Genomic DNA, 17,293 nt, shown 5'->3' on the forward strand with positions numbered 1-17,293 from the left:
GAGACAGTTTTCAAAAAATTCTACTATTTGTTAGTTTATATTGCAACTATTTTCTAGGACCCTTAATAGTAAAAAGTTATGACTGAAACGTTAATTTTTTCTGTGTTTTGTGTGATTACTTAGTAAAGTTCTGGTCTTCAGTTATTGTTGTTAAGACTAGACTGAGCTTTATTTTAAATCGAAACTGTTATTTTACTAACGAACTAACTAAGAAACTAAGAAAATACGTGATTTTAAACATTCGAGTATAGGGGATTTTCATACTAAATCAAATGAAATTTCAACAATAGCATTTAGGTTCCAGTTTTACTTACCCTTACATTTCCATTTACTTGTCTTTTCCAAGGATTATGTTGGCACATGTAATATTGACCTTTTCTTTTATAATTTGATCAATAGAGAATGTTATGATATGATATACCTGAAATTTAAGATATTAATATAATAATGTTATTTAAGTCAATAACGTGGTAGCCAAATAAATATATAAAAAGTGAACCTTAAACAAGGAAGTTCTCCCATAACGCCATATAAAGGAATATATTGAAAATCTATGTATGACGATGCTGTCGAACATTGCGTAACGTAAGTGGTAAACCATATTTTGCACTGTTTTAGTGGTTTTCATAAACGGTTATATAAGTTATTGACTTTAAAAATAGTTTAGTATTAACTAAACTAATCGCAATGGTAATGCAAAATATGTTCGCATCTTATTTTTTCTTTTGCATGTTTTAAATATTTTACTTTTTCCTGAAAATGTACCTAAGTTTTTACTTTCACAGGGCCATGTTTCTATTGCTGTAGCGATTTCAATGCGGCCTTTTTCATCAGCTATGTTATTTAAATATGTATTAGATTTATAATAATATGTATTTTATTTAAATATTAAATACCTAGATCTAGAATGCTTGAGAATCGTGTGCACACATACAGTCGTCGACTGCCGCTGTATGCATGCAAGAGAGCGGCTGGCTCAAGACTCTAGAGCGCTTTCTCTATGGCATCTATATTGTCTTTGGCTTAACTCTTCGAGTAAGGGTATAAAAACCACAAGCGTGACTTGGTGACTTTAATTAGTACCTGGGCTACGAATGCGAAGTACATTTTTGTTCCTTATCTACGATTCCATTGACGGACCTAAACATACGAATAAATAATTTTATTTGGGTCGTATATAACCTCTATAGCTTTTGGGCAATAATTCAAATAATTGTATATTCATCGTTATATATATATTCCATGGGAAATTCATAATTTGCGAGATAATATGAATATAAGAGTATTAAAAGCCCAGAAAATCTGAATACAAAAATTTGCAGATTCAAGCTTAGGAAATCAATTTCCATTATATCGGCAGATTAACTTTGGTTGAATATTCCATGAGGATTTGGTCGTTAGATAATAGTTTGCACCATTGAGGAGTTAAACATGCCAGGGTGTGTGCAAGCATCAAGGGAGACATTAAAGCACAGCTGAGTCAAAAAGAAAAAAAGTCGAGAAGACTCGTTCTTGCTTGTTTTTGTATGGTATAAGTGGTTCATTGTAATTTGTACAAGTAAGCGGCTTAAAATACCTCGAACTCCGTCCATTTGTTTTACTTCTTTTCACATTCGTAGTGTCGCAACGACGTAATTGTTGCGGGTAAAATGTGCAAGCCTGTGAAAAAACCCTTTTCAGAGAAAGTCATAGCAGCTATTTGAAAAAAATAGCAACGAAAACGAGCGCATCAGACGTGTTTGACATTTTCTAACATATGTACATACATTCGTAGTCGCAAGTCAGTATTTTGGTATATGCCAAAAACCTAAGACTCCTGGAAACAGGTCCTGTCGGCTTACTGCCACTGTAAGGTTAGAACTATGAAGATAGTATTTTAGAGTACCAGGTACTGCATTGTCGAAATGATCGAAAGACAACTGCGACTTTTACTTCTCTCGCCAAAGATAGTTCATCTTTTTTTTGCTATTTGCAATTTACCATAGACGTTATATTTTTGTCCAACCTTTTTTTTTAGCAGTTTTGCGCGCTTTATCTGCTCAGCTATTATTTTTGATAAATGGCTTGGGCGACTTAGTTTTTGGTCAGTGCTGTCAGCAGTTTACCTCATACTAACATCGATATATAAATTATGTTTTATGATATCCGATACTTTGAAACGTTTTCTTTTTAATATTTTTATATATATTTTGAATATATGTACATGTTTGCTTTGTATGTATGCTTTTATACTTGTAAGAGTCGTACAATCAAATGAAATAAATGAGAAAAATTATTTCAACAAAATGTCTTATGTCTGGAACAAACGTTAGAAAATACACGATTTCACATAATTCACTCATATAAATCAAGAAAAAAAGAAGAGAAACAACCAAATAAAATGAAATTATGCTGGTGGAAAACCATAAATTGACTTTTGGAGCAACACAAAACAAAATACAACTTTTTGGGTACATGTATGCGAGGATGTGTTTGTTTTACTGTATGGCCGCTTTGATCTACCGAATTAATATTTTATTTGGGTTCGTATGTTGTGTGAGTCTGTGCGTTCCGAAGACATCTGACGTCAACAAAAAGAAACCCAGGAACCGAGATTGAAACAAAGCTTATCACTTTCCAGCCCGGGACCCGCAGATGTCCAGTAAACTGAATTGGAGCGTAAAAAAGTAGTGGCTTTCGTTCGTTTTTTTTTAACATTTATTATATAATTTCAGTTTTTCATTGAGCTGTATGTATGATTTTGACCATTTTCCACATTGATGATTTTATTTGGTATTCCCTAGGTTGTCTTTAAACTACTCGATTTATCTTCTCTATTGGCTTAAAATGTTTGCTGTTATTTCCACTATTTAACTTTCAAGTCCGTTTGAAGTCAGATTTTGCACAATCTGAATTCTGGAATAAAATGTAGTTTGAGGGAACTTGGCGCTTGTTGCAGATTGATTAAGACTGGTGTTGTAAGCCAACTGGAGCATTAGTAAATCGCCGTGAACTTTAATAGCATGCCATATTGATTTTTTGTAGGCCATTGGCGCCTTTCATAATTATATATACTATCTATATATATAAAAATCTCGTGTCACGGTGTTTGTGATTAAACTCATCCTAAACGGCTCGACCGATTGTCATAAAATGTTTCACGTATATTAAGTAGGTCTGCGCATAGGTCGTAAATTCGAGGAAAGAATTGATCGAAAGTGTGTTTCCTAAATTCAAACAAGTTATAGGAATCACGATTGGCTGAGGAAACGAGCTATATTATCGCCAAGAATAAATCTGTATACTAACTCAACAATGTGACTCAGTCCAGTATTCAGAACGAGGATGTAAGATACCTATAAGTCGATTGGCACCGTCTTGGAATTAGATAAAGCGGTTAATTAAATGGAAAAACAAAAAATATATAAAATATATTAAACTTAAGACTGAAATTAACCATAAAAAGGGAATGTGCCTCAGCGAAACGTGGCAGGGTACAGCTAGTATATTTATATATGTATATACATATATATAAATATGATTTTTGTCTATAGTAACGAGGCAAGTTATTCTCACACACAAGGGGCATTTTTTCTAAGATACTGTACTGTGTTTAATGAAATCACTAATTATCTAATTGCGTTTATGCCATAACGAATATTATGTGGTGTGTCATTGATGAAGCGAAAATTATCGACCACTTTCGTATATTTGTAATAAATAAGGCAAAAAATATAAAAACAACGTCGCAAGCGCAACATAAAGCATTGCCTTTTGTAAGAATCGTTTTTTTATACTGCCAAAGTTTTCACAGGCTCACAATAATTTATTAGCGAAATCAGCCAAATGTAAAACTCTCGAACAAAAACAGGCACAATCATAACCACATTGCCAGCCCGAAATGGAAAGAAGAATTTTAAATCTTCATTCTTCTATTCATGACTATCCTTCCCGAAATGTTACCGCATACCAGTCAGTGGAATTTTAATTTTACAATTTAATTACACGTCGAAACAAAAGAAGGGAAAATGATCTAAAATATGAAAATATGTATGCTCCTCAAAATGCTCACCTTAAAATGCTTCACGATGGTTGAGTTTTAGTGAGTCCAGCGGGCGAAGAATAGTTGTAGGTTTTCTGGTGCTTAATCAAGCGCTGAACCAGCAAAAAGACCTAAGAACGACCTTTGGGTAAAGTTTTGAGAAACATTTTACCTTCGTGTTGGCCACTTTTAGCCTTTCGAATAGGTTCGCTGGTTATCTGCCAAGTTGTTCGCTTTTACGGCGGTAATTTGTTGTTGCACGTGGCCGCCATTGCTTTTTTGCTTTCTTGGTTCTTAAGTGGGACGCATCATTAGTTGCTACACGTTGATTTCCCGTCTTCCTTTTGGCTCGCGATTCATTATTAATTGGCCACCAACTGTTTGCCGCCTATTTGCCTTAAAACTTATTCTTTGAAACTTTCCTTTGGTACGAGTATTTCAATTATTAACACTTTTGCGATCCATCATGTACCACTAAATAATTCAATATTTTAGAGAAAATTTCGGTTTTAGTGTTGCTGTTTCCATAAATGTTAAATAAATATTTTTAATTCAATTTCTGTTTTTCAATTGTACGGACCTTGTACAGGGCTATGTGGGAAATACATACGTAAGAGAGATTGGACGCTGATGGATAAGGAATAAGAAATTACATTTTACAGGTGAATCCCACAAATATATGTACGTACTGAATAATATTCGCATAGCTTCATAAAATAAAGCTAACAATCGATATTAAATTAAACATTTTATAGCTATCATTTATTCAATGCAAAAATATTAAAAAAAAAAAATGCATTGAAAATTAAATTGATAAAATAAAAACAATGAAAATGATAAAAAATACACATAATTAATAATGCCTGTTTTGTGCAAATTCAATTAATATTCGTCTCGTCCCAGGTTTCTCACGACTACCATGAAGCGGCATTGAATTTAAAGTGATTTTCGGTTCCGCTTCAAATGTATTTTAATGTATGCTGTTGAAAAACTAATTATTAAATAGGGCTGGGCAGAACGCTTATGAAACAAGGATGTTTTGTCGTATTGAGGAGCCCTTTTTCTGAGCTTATGTGAACGCATATGCATGAGGCATTCATTACGGCTTTAATTTTCTTAAGGAAACTACATTTTCCATTTTAACTGTTGCGCGTGATGCCTTGTAGTGTGTGTCAGGAGTCCGTTCCCAGTCGCCCTTTCTACTACCGCCAACAGCAATAATAAACGTCAATTGCCTAATGCAAACAACCGCAGGAGCTCTTCGTACCCTGTTCAGTTTTTGTGCACACACGCATACTTATACTCGTATACATAGACGCTCTGAACTCCCCTGAAATCTCCTCAGCTCTCTACTGCTTCTATACTAGTTGGTTGTTTGCATTTCTGTTGCTGTTGCTTCTCGACAAGCAAAAACGGAAAAAGTGCTCTGTAAATACGCAACGAGACGCGTCGTATAGTATTTAGGCAGTCCTTGCTCTGGCCCAACGTCACTCCGCCCGTCCCGCCTAAAATTGTGTAGCCAGCGTCTTTTTATGAACTTGTTAACAAACTAACGACCTTTCTGCCTGGCCACCTCATTGTTGTTGCTTTATTTCTATATGTCGAGTGGAAAAAGGTTAGCGTTGTCGGTGGAGCTCATCAAATGTTTGAGCTCAGCAAATATTTGCATGCTTGGGCTGCTCATGAAAATTAGATAATTTGATTCGAACAAGAGCAGTACGTGGTAAGTGATTTTTGCCTGAGTAAACGTAATTATTAACATTTGAGTTTACGATTTATTTGCATCTTTATACATAGATGTCTTCGACAGTTTCTTTTGAGAAATCTCGTTTGAAACATAATCTTGCTCAGTTAGCCATTAAACAGTGTTATTTATTAGTATTGACTAATCTGTTCACAAATTCTTCGTAAAAAAACATAAGCTTTGTAATCATTTTCTACAAAAAGGTAGATTTTAGTCCTGATAAATATTATATAAGAGGAAAGGGAGAATACTTGGCGCACAAATATTGCATAAACCTATTTTGCCTAAGAGCTACTTTTAAAAGCATGCAGGTCCGCAAAACTTACGTGGTTGTTGGTCCTTTAACCAGAAGCGACTTGGCTGGCAATGGAAGACAAAGCTCATTGATTATTCATAGTATTCAACGCCGAAGTGTTTATGTAGCAAGCGGCGGCCCCTAAACATTTCTAAAACTATCTCCTTTGGCCACAAATTGGCTTACTGTTCGCCAATTCGAAACATCAGAAAAAGGACAAAAACCTTACAACAAAAAATATGCAAATTTAACTTGTTCCCAGCATAACAATAAACTTTTGGTCAACTTCTAGTTTTGGGTCTTACATATGTACATACATACAAACAAAATTGTGAATATTGTAAACAAATTTTTTCAACCGAAGCTGATTATATTGGACTGCGACGTGGGAGTGGTCGCCGGACATTCCACCCTTGTCCTTGTTTATAATTGCTCCTCTTGTTACTGAATCCACACGTGCTCAGAACAGGTTGGACCTTTTGTAGTGGCTTTTGTATGAATTGTATGATTGCTAATGGTAAAATTGTAAAGCTTATTTGATCGGGAAGCACGTACCAGCACTGACTGTTCCCTTGGAGACTGTCCACTACAATATGTGTGTTCTTGTGTCAGATCGTTATTGAACTCTCAAATTCAAACTGCACCCAGGGTGATCACATTTACATGTGCGACTGTATATGGGTACTATGTTTTAAAACAGAAAACGTTGAGTCATTTGGGAAATGGCAGTAGTGATTTATTTTGTAATTTGTATGCAGAAAAAAGACTGAATCGATGTAGAGTAACATTTCACACAAACTCATTTAAGTATTTTATTGGGACTGTATATATAGACTATATAATATATATATATATATAAATGGAGTTTTAACTCAAAGCTTACATATTTGTACATATGTGCTAAGTGTATAAAAAACTTAACTTATTTAAGTGTGTATATAAAACTGTATAAAAAAGTAACGCTCGCATAATTTTGTCCAGAATAATAACCAAATGTAAGCTAGGAAGTTATACGGTTTTTACCACATCTTGATTGCCGAAAACAAAATACTAAACAATTTTACGTAGAAAATGAAAATGAGGGGCCAGCCGAGACTGATAGTCAAAATTCAATTCTGCTCTTTTGGTACTGTAAGGTTCTGTAAGGAAAGTAAACAGTAGTCCCATTCATTAGGGTGTAATTTTAGTTTAGAGCTTGCAGCAGTGGTTGCGTTGGCTTTGACTATGCGCTGAATGGGACCGGGACGGTCAAGACCTAAAGGGCTTTTACAAGTGCGTGTATGGTACATACATATGTTTTTATGTATAAGCAATGACAATTTATTGAGCAGCTATCAGCATGTATCGCCATGCATATTTGGATTTGTTTTTTGGCTGACTGAGGTTTTATATTACAAAAAGGCTCTTCCGTCGGCTATGTTTCGTTCATGCACTGTAATATAGAAAATAGTATTAAAATGCTTGTTCTACCATCCCGCTACTTATTCTGCGGCCCTGTCTTCTTCCGAAACGAAATTGCACATACAATGAAAACAGTTTAACGAAAATGTCGACAGAGGAAAAGAAAATTTGTTCGATCAAGCGAAAAAATGCACAATGGCCCGCAACAATAAATGATAATTGATAATAACATTTTTCTACCTTCCTTCCGCTGAAAGCAGCAAAGCAAAACGAAATAGAAGCGAAGAAAATGAAATAAAAAAATATGTAAAGGAAATCAATAAAAATGGTGGCGACAACATTTGGCCACAATTTCAATTTTGTGGCACCAGAACAGTACTCTGAAGTCCAAGGGAATGGAAGGAACCCAAGAACATTTTAGCAATTTCCTCTGCTCCTCTGGAAGTAAAAATGTTCATTTTGCTACTGTCGCAACCCTCTCCAATGTACGACTATGCCACTTCCTAGACACCTACAGTATTTCTATCCGACTGCACACCGCGTCGAAAAAGTTAGACGAAATGTCATAATTTCCGATGGGAAACTGTGCGCGCTCATCTGACAACGAAGAGAGAAAGTGGGAAAAAACGGCGCTTAGTTTTTAGCAGAGATGCGGGTAACGACTAGAGAAAAGGTTAACTAAAAAAGCCATGCAAATGCTATTTTATTTCCACAAAATTGTTCGACCCACCAAAAACACTGAAGTCCTGGGAGTCTAGGACGGGGTAAAACGAACCCTAAGAGGTTTTTAGCAATCCCTCGTACGATTCTTAAACGAAGCATAAAATTGTTAAATGAGTGCGAATGTCTACAGAGAAAAGGGGCTTCGTGCTACGTCCCTCCTTCTCCCTTCTTGTTGAAAATTTGGTAACGTCAGAATTTCTGTTGAATTATTGATTAATAAACTTTTACGACGTGCACGTTTCCTGGCTTTACTTGTTCGGCATTTTTCTGATATTTAATTTATTTATACTCCGCAGTAAACTCTGTGATTAAAAATTAAAAATTCTATAAAATGATATAAAAAAAATAAAATTTATAAATCAGAAATTATTTGAGACTATTGCGAAAGTTCCTAAAAAAAATAGAGTGGTCATGTAACCTGACCAAGCCAGCTAATTTACTAACATAACAAAAATTAAATTTGATGTATGCATGATATTGAGAAAGACTTACCACAATTTCTGGTAGCCGACCGTCAGGTAGTTTTATGTAACTTTATCAACTGATGCCGAAGCTGCGTTCGGCCAGCAATGAGTGGCATAAAATCTTAATTGAATTTCTTTGTTTATTCGTCGGTATGCTCTGATGATAGCAAACAAAACAAGTTTTCGGTTCTAATTGAATCCGTGAATACAAATAAGGTGATGATTGAATTACTCCACTTCGAGCAGAACAGACCACGTGTGTGATAAATAGAAAACAACGTGTCTAAGTTTTTACAAAGTTAATGTTAGTCTAAGTCTTAGGTCTGTATATAAAATTATATGTTTTAGATATATCGAATACACACGTACATATACATTTATTATTAATATTTAGGTAACTTACGTTACAAGATTTAACAATATGTACTTATATAACTTAGCCGGAATTTCAAAATGTATATTTATAAATGCAACGCTCATAATAACTTAAACCGAATACACTTTAATTTATTATGCTACTACCTTTAAAATATTTCTAAGCATTAAAAGTCCATGTCCCACCCGCTTAATTCTTCCGGTGGTTCATAATCATTTTCTACGCCAGACGGTCCAAAATATTGCAAGTCGGTCCAACTTTTTAATGGTCGCTTTATCGGGGAAGGCAATTGTTTATTTTTCAGTCGCTGCCAATCCAGACTTTCAAACCAACTGTGTCGCTTGATATCAGAAATCCCCTTGCGCTGATATCCCAAACGTTCAGCAGGCAGTTGTTTGCACAGATGACGAACCAAGTGCTGCGCGGATTTCGGGATTCGAGTAGGCATGTGTATAACATCAATACCACTGAGGATTTGCTGGTAAATCTTAATTTGGTTCACGCCTCTAAAGGGCGTTTTACCAACTAGCAGTTCGTATATTAGAATACCCAATGCCCAGTAGTCGACGGAACGATCATGCCCACGATCCAAAATAATCTCGGGTGCTACATATTCAGGGGTACCGGCAAAGGTGTTTGTCTTCTCATTTGGCCGAACATATTTGGCAAAACCAAAGTCCACCTAGCGGATATTTTTTAATTAGGTGATTTGAACACAAAAAAAATTTGATTAAAAATACCAGTTTACAGTAACCATCGGTACCTAGCATGAGGTTCTCAGGCTTCAAGTCCCTGTAAATGAAATTATGCGAGTGCAAAAAATCAAAAGCTTCGACTACACAGCCTGCTATAAACTTGGCCGTCTTTTCTTCAAAATACTGCCGCTTCGACATCACTGTCCATACATCACCGCCCATGCACGCTTCCATTAGAAAGTAAACGTATTTGTCGTTCCGGTATGTTCGGTAGAGTCTGCATTAAAATATCTTTATGTGAAGTTTGCAAAAAGAGTGATTACATACTCGAATACTCACTGTACTATAAAAGGAGAGTTTCTACATTTAATCATTACATTTTTTTCATTGTAGACGTGCTCAATTTGATCTTGCTTGACCACCTCGATTTTCTTGATAATTTTCAGGGCAAAGGTTTGTTGGCCATAGGCAACCAGATCCACACGTCCAAAAGCACCAGAGCCCAAAGTAGCAACTTTCTTTAGTTCGGAGATGGCTATTTGGGCATGCTCGTTATCAAATTCGACACTTTTGTTGCTGGATCGAACATGAGACTCGATTCGTTGATTAGGCTTTTCACGAAGTTGCTTGATAGTTCCTAAATAGCTTATAAATGCTCTGTTTCAAAATATAAATTTAAAATCGAGACTGTTTTTATAATTCCTTTGAAACTCACTCTCTATCCAACTTTAGTACCTCAGTGCCTGGTGCATCTGCATAGACACTGGCCTGTCGCACATCCGCATTTAAAAGCGCCTGTTCGCCAAAGTAGTCACCTCGCTTGCGCCTTGCCACAATTTGTTCCTGGTTTGACTCGTCCTCTTTCTTTATAGTAACGGTTCCACCTCGAATGATATAGAACTCGTTTCCTACCTCGCCTTCACGTACAACGCAGCTCCCAGTCTCATAAAATTTCTACCGCGTAATGAAGAATTTCATGACAGATCAATAGAAAAAGTGTCTTGCTCAAATCTATTACCCTTTGCAGAAGATCAACAACTTTGTTGAGCAAGCTTTTTTCGAGCTCTTGCAGAAATGGAACCGACCGGAGGAATTGAAGGTTTTCTTCACGATCCCTGGAACCGGAGATTTGCATGATGGCTCGAAAAGTTTCACGAGCTATTTTCCACACTCGGGCATCGGTGGCAGCTATGTAACAGACAATCTAGTATTCTCTTGGTTCACAATACAAGGTATTTACCCTTAATGGTTGCCTGCCTGGGAGCATTATAGAGTATTGCCAGCTCTCCAAATACAGTTCCCGGTCCAAAGTTGCCCACAAGCTGTCCCGCGCGTATGACATCGTAGTGACCCTCTGCAGATACATATATTTCAGAGCCTTCCTCATGCTCATGTATGATGTAACTATTCTTTTTGTAGCTAGCCGGCGCCATTGCATTGATAACCATCTCCTTGCGTTCTTTGTCCATTAGGTTATTAAGGAAATCATTGCGTTCAATGGCCATATGTATGAGATTGTGTGTGCTGCGAACGGATTCATTGGTTAATAGCCGATGTTTTTTTTTTTTGTTTCTCTATTTAAGCAAATTTTCTTTACTTACGCTTTGTCTTTTGTAATTGCTTGAATTTCAATGTCGCCTTGAATAGGGTGAATCGGTCGGACATAGATCAGGCCACCTTCCACACGGTGAGCCTTTGGAGTCAATGATTCGGTTTGTCGGCTCTTCTCTTCCTCACAGTGTAGCTTAGGTGTTTTTTTGTTTTCCTTATAGTTTTTGTGTTAAGCAGGTGAATAAATGTACAAATGGTCCCGCGCAGTTCAGCGCATGCGAAACAGTAACACTCCTCATTACTTACTTGATTATTCGAAGCCTCCAAAGGGCATAGTTTGTTGTCTGTTTGTTGGTTCTCCTGACATTCTACGCTTCGTTTCTTCCGCAAGTGTAGAGGTGTTCCAGGTACCAACAGCTCGGAAGGCATCGGCGGCGCTGGTGGTATGTTAATATCAGGCAAGGTGGATACACGTCGTCGACGGTGACTGTCTGCACTGTTCTTTGTAAAATAATCGAGTGACACATTGCTGCTACTCTTTTCATTGGGTGGAGCTTCAAGCAACTCTACACCTTTTTGCCGATCCTGGCGCAATGCACAATTGGTCAGCATGCCATTGATATTGTTGTTGTTGTTGGTATCGCTGCTTTGCCAGGAAAAAGTATCATCTGTTTGGTCTGTGCTTAGTTCCTGTGTATGACCAATGAAAAACTTTACATTTCCCTCCGTTAAAGGTGTTGTGGTGCCTGACGGCATGCCGACGTCATCGGCACCGCCCTCATCAATAATGCCATTCTCATTCACTTTGAGTTTTGACTTGCCGTCTACAGTATCATCATCATTATCATAGGCACCGCCATCTGCATTAGCTCCCGACTCCTCCACATCATCAAACTCAATATTCGGTGCTTCTGTGGGCAGGGCTGTGGGTCGCCGCTCTTTGACTGGTTTTAATTTTGAATTTGAACGTCTGACAATAATTTCATTGCCGTTGACAGAGTCTCCCTCCACCTGCGGCTCGTCATCTTGCTTTTCCTTCCCTTTGCTTGCCTGCAGTTTGCTCTTGTTGGAGCGAAACTTCTTTGGCTCCCTCTGCATGCTATTTGTATTTTTTGAATTGCCATTTTCGGCCAAACTCTGCAGAGGAAAACTACTGGGTGAAGAAGATGAGGAGGCGGTGTTTGTGGGTTGCAGTCTGAGCCGTTGCAGTTTGGCCTAAAGGTACAGGTGGAAGAATAGCAAAAGCCAGAACCATCCCGCCAAACATTTACCAAGACAAACAAGAAGGTGCACAAGTTTTTCGTTGTTGTTCGAATTAGGTGGAGAGTGGCCGGAGCGGGCATTGGTGTTGTTTTCATCATTAGTGTAACAGCATGTGTACATATTTACAAGTGTTGTGTTGGAATCAATTTTTTTGGAAGTATAAGAAACATATATGTACATGTGTGCAAATATTAATTGTGTTTCAAAAAAACAAGCTCATTTACTCTAACATGTGGAATGGGTATCTATAGTTGTTGCGCTACTAGACTCACCTCACTAGCACTGGGTGTAACGATGGGCGTGTAAAGGGGTTTTTCCTCGCGCCGAATGTACAAACCAATTTGCTGAAAAATTAGAACTATACTTTTATCCCCATTACATTATATTTTTACCATATTATTCATTTTTTCTGTTTAATTAATTGGCGGTGGGCGGCAAGGTTTATATTTGCTGAATATAATTACTTCTAACTAAATTTAATTAAATTTTGAGTCGACTTTAAACTACTCGAAAGGTTGACGTTTATAAATGTACAGCCTATTAAAAAGTTGCAACAAGGATTCTTATGTAATCTCCATCTCTAAAAAAACATGATAGCCCTTGCGGGTTTTTTGCACAAGAGACAGTTACAGGTATGTCTATACATAGCCTCCTAAGAATTCTGCATATTTGTATGACATTTGGAGCAGTGGTTGCCAGGAGCCCGCACATGAGTTTCTGTTTCTAGCATGCTTTTATCTACGTTTTTTCTCTTTCACCACCTTTTTATATGCATACTTATGATATTTTTGCATATTTAATACCAGATCGTCGTAGTATGCTTGTTGTTGATAAATCGCTAAGATTGAACAGTTCGTTTGAAATGGGCCAGATAAATTTCTATGGTTTCGTATGAACAATTTATATACGAATTTTGAAGAAACATGTACGAAAACAGAATCTGTATACCTATAATTTCAGAGGTAGTTTTCGGAGAAGATAAATTCATGCCAAAATTTAATGAAATTACACACCTGCATCCGTTAATTTTCTGTGTGTTTTATAAGCATAAGGCAGCGCATTATAAACATTTTAAAAAGTGAACGTCATGACTAGTGAAATGAAATCTGTATACCTATAATTTCAGAGGTAGTTTTCGGAGAAGATAAATTCATGCCAAAATTTAATGAAATTAAAAAGGGCGCTTACACACCTGCATCCGTTAATTTTCTGTGTGTTTTATAAGCATAATGCAAGCGCATTATAAACATTTTAAAAAGTGAACGTCATGACTAGTGAAATAAATGATAAGAGAAGCAAGGTTTCGCTTCAATCGTCTTTCAATACCCGTTCAATACCCTATTTTCCTCGACTGAAAAAGTATTTCAGATTATCAGGATCGGAAAGCACAGTCAGAGTAACGAAATAGTTCCTATTACTTAACATTTTTTTTCTAAAACATTTTTATACACTTTTGCATTATCATTTTAAAACTGTTGGTATCTTAAAGTCGAAAGACTCATCTACAGTTTAGCTGATTTGCTTGGCTAAATATTATATATGGGTTTTCTTGCCGCCCTCTATTAACTGAATTAAGCACTTGATCAACTTATCAGTTGGCTTATCAGACAAAATCATTACTACTACAACATGATCTGCCATGCAGAAACTCACCACTGGACTATCATGCGTGTTGAGTATCGTGTCGGTGTTCTCATCTTGGGCGGGAGTAAATTTATTTTTACTTCGATGATGGAACAATCGAGGAAAGCAGGCCATATTGTCACTTGGTTTTTATTTTTTTAATTGTTATACGTATATTAACGTATCTTGTTATTCACTATAGTTAGTTGTTATTTTATAACTTTATCTGAAATCCAGCTGATGCAATTGAAATCTTTTAATTATTCCAACCATTACCATAAATCATCAAATCTTACATTTTTGCTATATATTTTCTGGGTTTGGTGCCAATTTTTGCAAACTGTGCATCTATATATTTCATGTCTATAAAGGGAAGAACAGTGAATACTTATTTCGGTTTTATTTTATACGGGTACGTACTCTTTAACGGTCGTGTAAAACCGAAAGGTCAGCAGACCATTAGTTTGTATATTGCAGAAAAGCGCAAAGAATCTGAACATCTCGTATTTCAAATTCAATGTTGACCACATTCACTTTTCAACTGCCTCAACAAAAGAAATTAGCTCATGCTTTGTATCTGATAAGTTTGTTTGAAGAACAAAAGTTTCAAAGTTAACAAAATATGCGCATCGTCAACTGGTGCTGCATTAATTACTACTGAGAGCGAGTTGCTACCAATTCCCCTGTTTTTGTTCATACCGACACCGCCGTCTCTGTCCACGTCTCAGTTTGTTTAGCTCTGGGGCTATAGCGATGAATCAGTATACTTGCTGCCTTTTATCGCTTTGCTCTTATCATTAAAAATTCTTAATTGTTTTTCATTTATGCGGGGGTTTTCATTGTTTGTTGAAAAGCTCTGAACGATCGGCCTATAGGGAAACAACGCTGAGGTTTGCATTATTTCGTGGGAATTACCGCCTTGGTTCTAGTGCGCTAGATCTATTGACTAATATAATGATTTAAAAAAAACCCTTTTTTCGCTTAGTAATTTATACATAACTGTTTTATCTTTAACTATTTTTTTTTTTATTTTCTTATATGATATCTCGGAGGCTTCAAACAGAATATATGTATATTCCAAATCAAAAAGTGACAATTTCTGGGTATTTTTGTTTACTTCACTTTTCGTGCTTTGATTTGCTTCGTTGAGCAGCGAACAATATCGACAACAGCAGCGACTACGACAAGAGAAAGGCCGAGCCAAAGTGATTCGCAAATGTCGCAAGTCACGAGTCACTCATTTATATTAATTTATTGACATTTCGTTGGCTCTTATCAGCACACTTCTTCTTGATGTTAGTTTTCACTTGCCTTAATGATTTTTTTCATTGCATTTCATAATGAAGCTATAGCTGAATTTTATTTAGGTTTGGATTCCCGTTAAAGCATATGCCTTTTTATTGAACAAGCAAGGTCTGTTCAAGGAAAACTTAAAGTGGTCTCGATAAGCTTTTGGTTTGGTCAAAGTATGGTGGTATTCCAGTAATGTTAGCTTTACTACGCGATTGGCCTATTTTGGTAGTCTCAGAAGTGCAGAACGTTTTAAGACAAACTATTTCGGGAAATATAAAATTTTAGTTCATTCAATAACACCAGATCTATTTTTTTCTAAAACACTCAAATTTTTCCATGAATTGTTTGAGAATATGTCAGCCATATCTTTTTGATTAGATATCGGTATCAGGAAATTGACGAAGATAGATATATGCGTTGGTTTTCTATTTGTTATATAAATAAAATACATATTGAACTGCACTGCACTCTGTATTCTGACTTTTTAAGTATTTCATTTAATTTTTAGGATATTTTTTTATTTGTATCACTTTTTTTGGTTTTAACACTTAAGCGACACACGAAAACTAGTCATGCCGCCACTGTATCATTGAAGACTTTACAAGCGAGTACAAGCAAAAAAAAAATAATGTAATAACTATTTAAGAAAAAAAAAACACTTATAATTGTGGTGTGTTAAAGAGCACTCAGAAGGGTCATATTTTACAGTTTGTGTCATAAACAGCTCCGCACCACGCTTTTTGGAGCCTGAATCACTTTATTCAAAACCTCAAGGCTGCATAAAGCGTAGCGGGAAAAAAGCTTTTATTACGGCCCGACCTGTGCACTTTTTGCACACCTGCCGCTATGGAAGCTGATAACTCGACTAATTTAATGTGGACAATTTAAATTGGCAATTTGCCCGACGCGGTAACGCTGGCGAAGCGAACGTCAGCATAGCCACGAACGGCGACAACAGCGACGGCTGACTAGCTTTATGTTTATCGGTATCAGTTGAAGTACCTGCCTAGTGTTCTTATCTATGGAGAAGTGTTGGGTATGCGAGGCGTCATTGTTAAATGCGAGACGGTCGTTTGAGCCCAGAAAACAGCGGCGTCGACCAAGTTTTGCTCATCTCAGGAGGGATATACAAAAATTATAATAATTCCCTTCACACATTTTTGTAATGTTAGGAAGTTTTTAACTATCTTAAAAAAATTAAATTATTTCAAAGTTTTATGAAGGTTCAAAACAGGCTAATCAGATAATTACAATGTTATTCTAAATGCTTTCAATGGGTAACTAATGCAATTTAAAAGTATAATTCATTTTCACTCTTGAACTCACCCTTCTACAACCTACTCACCCTACTACTGCGACAATATGATGGCGAACTTGTCTTATTCGATAGTTACGCCTTAAAGTATGCGAATATGCTTGCGAAATTATCGCTTGACTAAACTTGTTAACACACGCAGTAACGCGCGCGCGCTACCTTTCTACCGCAACGGATGCATAAGTGTGGCAAATCTTTAAAGTCAACGGTGTGTGTACAATGAGGAACACATTTAACATCAAGAGTCAAATTTTACCGAAAATTCCAGAATATTAGCGTAGGTATTTCCGTTTCGACAGGAATATATAATTGCATAATCAATGGCCACAGAAGTCACAGAGATTGCACAATTCTCCAAATCAATGAATATTTTATGTATCCAGCGGCTGAAAAGCCACATTCGTAAGATATTTGGCACTTTACATTTTGATTAGGTTATCGAAATTATTTACCTTTAAGTAAAATATTATATATACATACATATATGAACATTCATACATATGTACACATGTACATGCATATACGATTA

At 36.4% G+C, this 17,293-nt stretch overlaps 2 protein-coding genes across 7 annotated transcripts in view; one reads left to right on the forward strand and one right to left on the reverse strand.

Moving 5' to 3' along the window:
• The window catches only part of LOC111074169, an 80,021-nt gene that overhangs the window by 1,150 nt on the left and 61,578 nt on the right, over positions 1–17,293 (forward strand). For 2 of the 4 annotated variants that reach the window (XM_022366862.2, XM_022366857.2), the window contains exon 2: positions 460–585. The exons of 1 other annotated variant lie outside the window; for it this stretch is intronic. The gene's annotated coding sequence lies outside the window, so the exon portion shown is untranslated. Of the gene's footprint in view, positions 1–407; positions 586–17,293 lie in introns of those variants that run through there. One more of the 4 variants, XM_041592280.1, reaches the window with a different exon arrangement.
• Positions 8,769–15,964, reverse strand: LOC111074170 (cGMP-dependent protein kinase, isozyme 1). 3 transcript variants are annotated; one of them, XM_022366864.2, is made up of 12 exons: positions 14,577–15,964; positions 14,453–14,519; positions 14,187–14,393; positions 12,806–12,877; positions 11,577–12,407; positions 11,321–11,484; positions 10,960–11,243; positions 10,738–10,907; positions 10,435–10,673; positions 10,059–10,376; positions 9,765–9,996; positions 8,769–9,706 (listed from the first exon to the last, which is right to left on the reverse strand). In XM_022366864.2, the coding sequence occupies exons 3-12, from the start codon at positions 14,289–14,291 to the stop codon at positions 9,191–9,193; spliced, it is 2,931 nt and encodes a 976-aa protein (XP_022222556.1). In that variant the 5' UTR covers positions 14,292–14,393; positions 14,453–14,519; positions 14,577–15,964; the 3' UTR covers positions 8,769–9,190. The 3 variants fall into 3 exon arrangements, with proteins under 3 accessions (XP_022222556.1, XP_022222555.1, XP_022222557.1); XM_022366863.2 differs by having other exon boundaries at positions 11,577–12,485; positions 14,577–15,963; XM_022366865.2 differs by lacking the exons at positions 14,187–14,393; positions 14,453–14,519; positions 14,577–15,964 and adding an exon at positions 12,926–12,952 and having other exon boundaries at positions 11,577–12,485.

Source organism: Drosophila obscura, unplaced genomic scaffold (genome assembly GCF_018151105.1).
Source record: "Drosophila obscura isolate BZ-5 IFL unplaced genomic scaffold, ASM1815110v1 contig_179, whole genome shotgun sequence".
In the NCBI taxonomy this organism is placed as follows: Eukaryota; Metazoa; Arthropoda; class Insecta; order Diptera; family Drosophilidae; genus Drosophila; species Drosophila obscura.

Bases quoted from the DNA above. Each gene is read 5' to 3' on its own strand.
- LOC111074170 (XM_022366863.2), bottom strand. From the start codon at position 14,291: ATGGCCTGCTTTCCTCGATTGTTCCATCATCGAAGTAAAAATAAATTT. The intron at 10,674-10,737 runs GTAATAGATTTG...ATTACGCGGTAG, and splicing joins TTGTTGATCTTCTGCAAAGG to AAATTTTATGAGACTGGGAG. The intron at 9,707-9,764 runs GTATTTTTAATC...AATATCCGCTAG, and splicing joins CCGATGGTTACTGTAAACTG to GTGGACTTTGGTTTTGCCAA.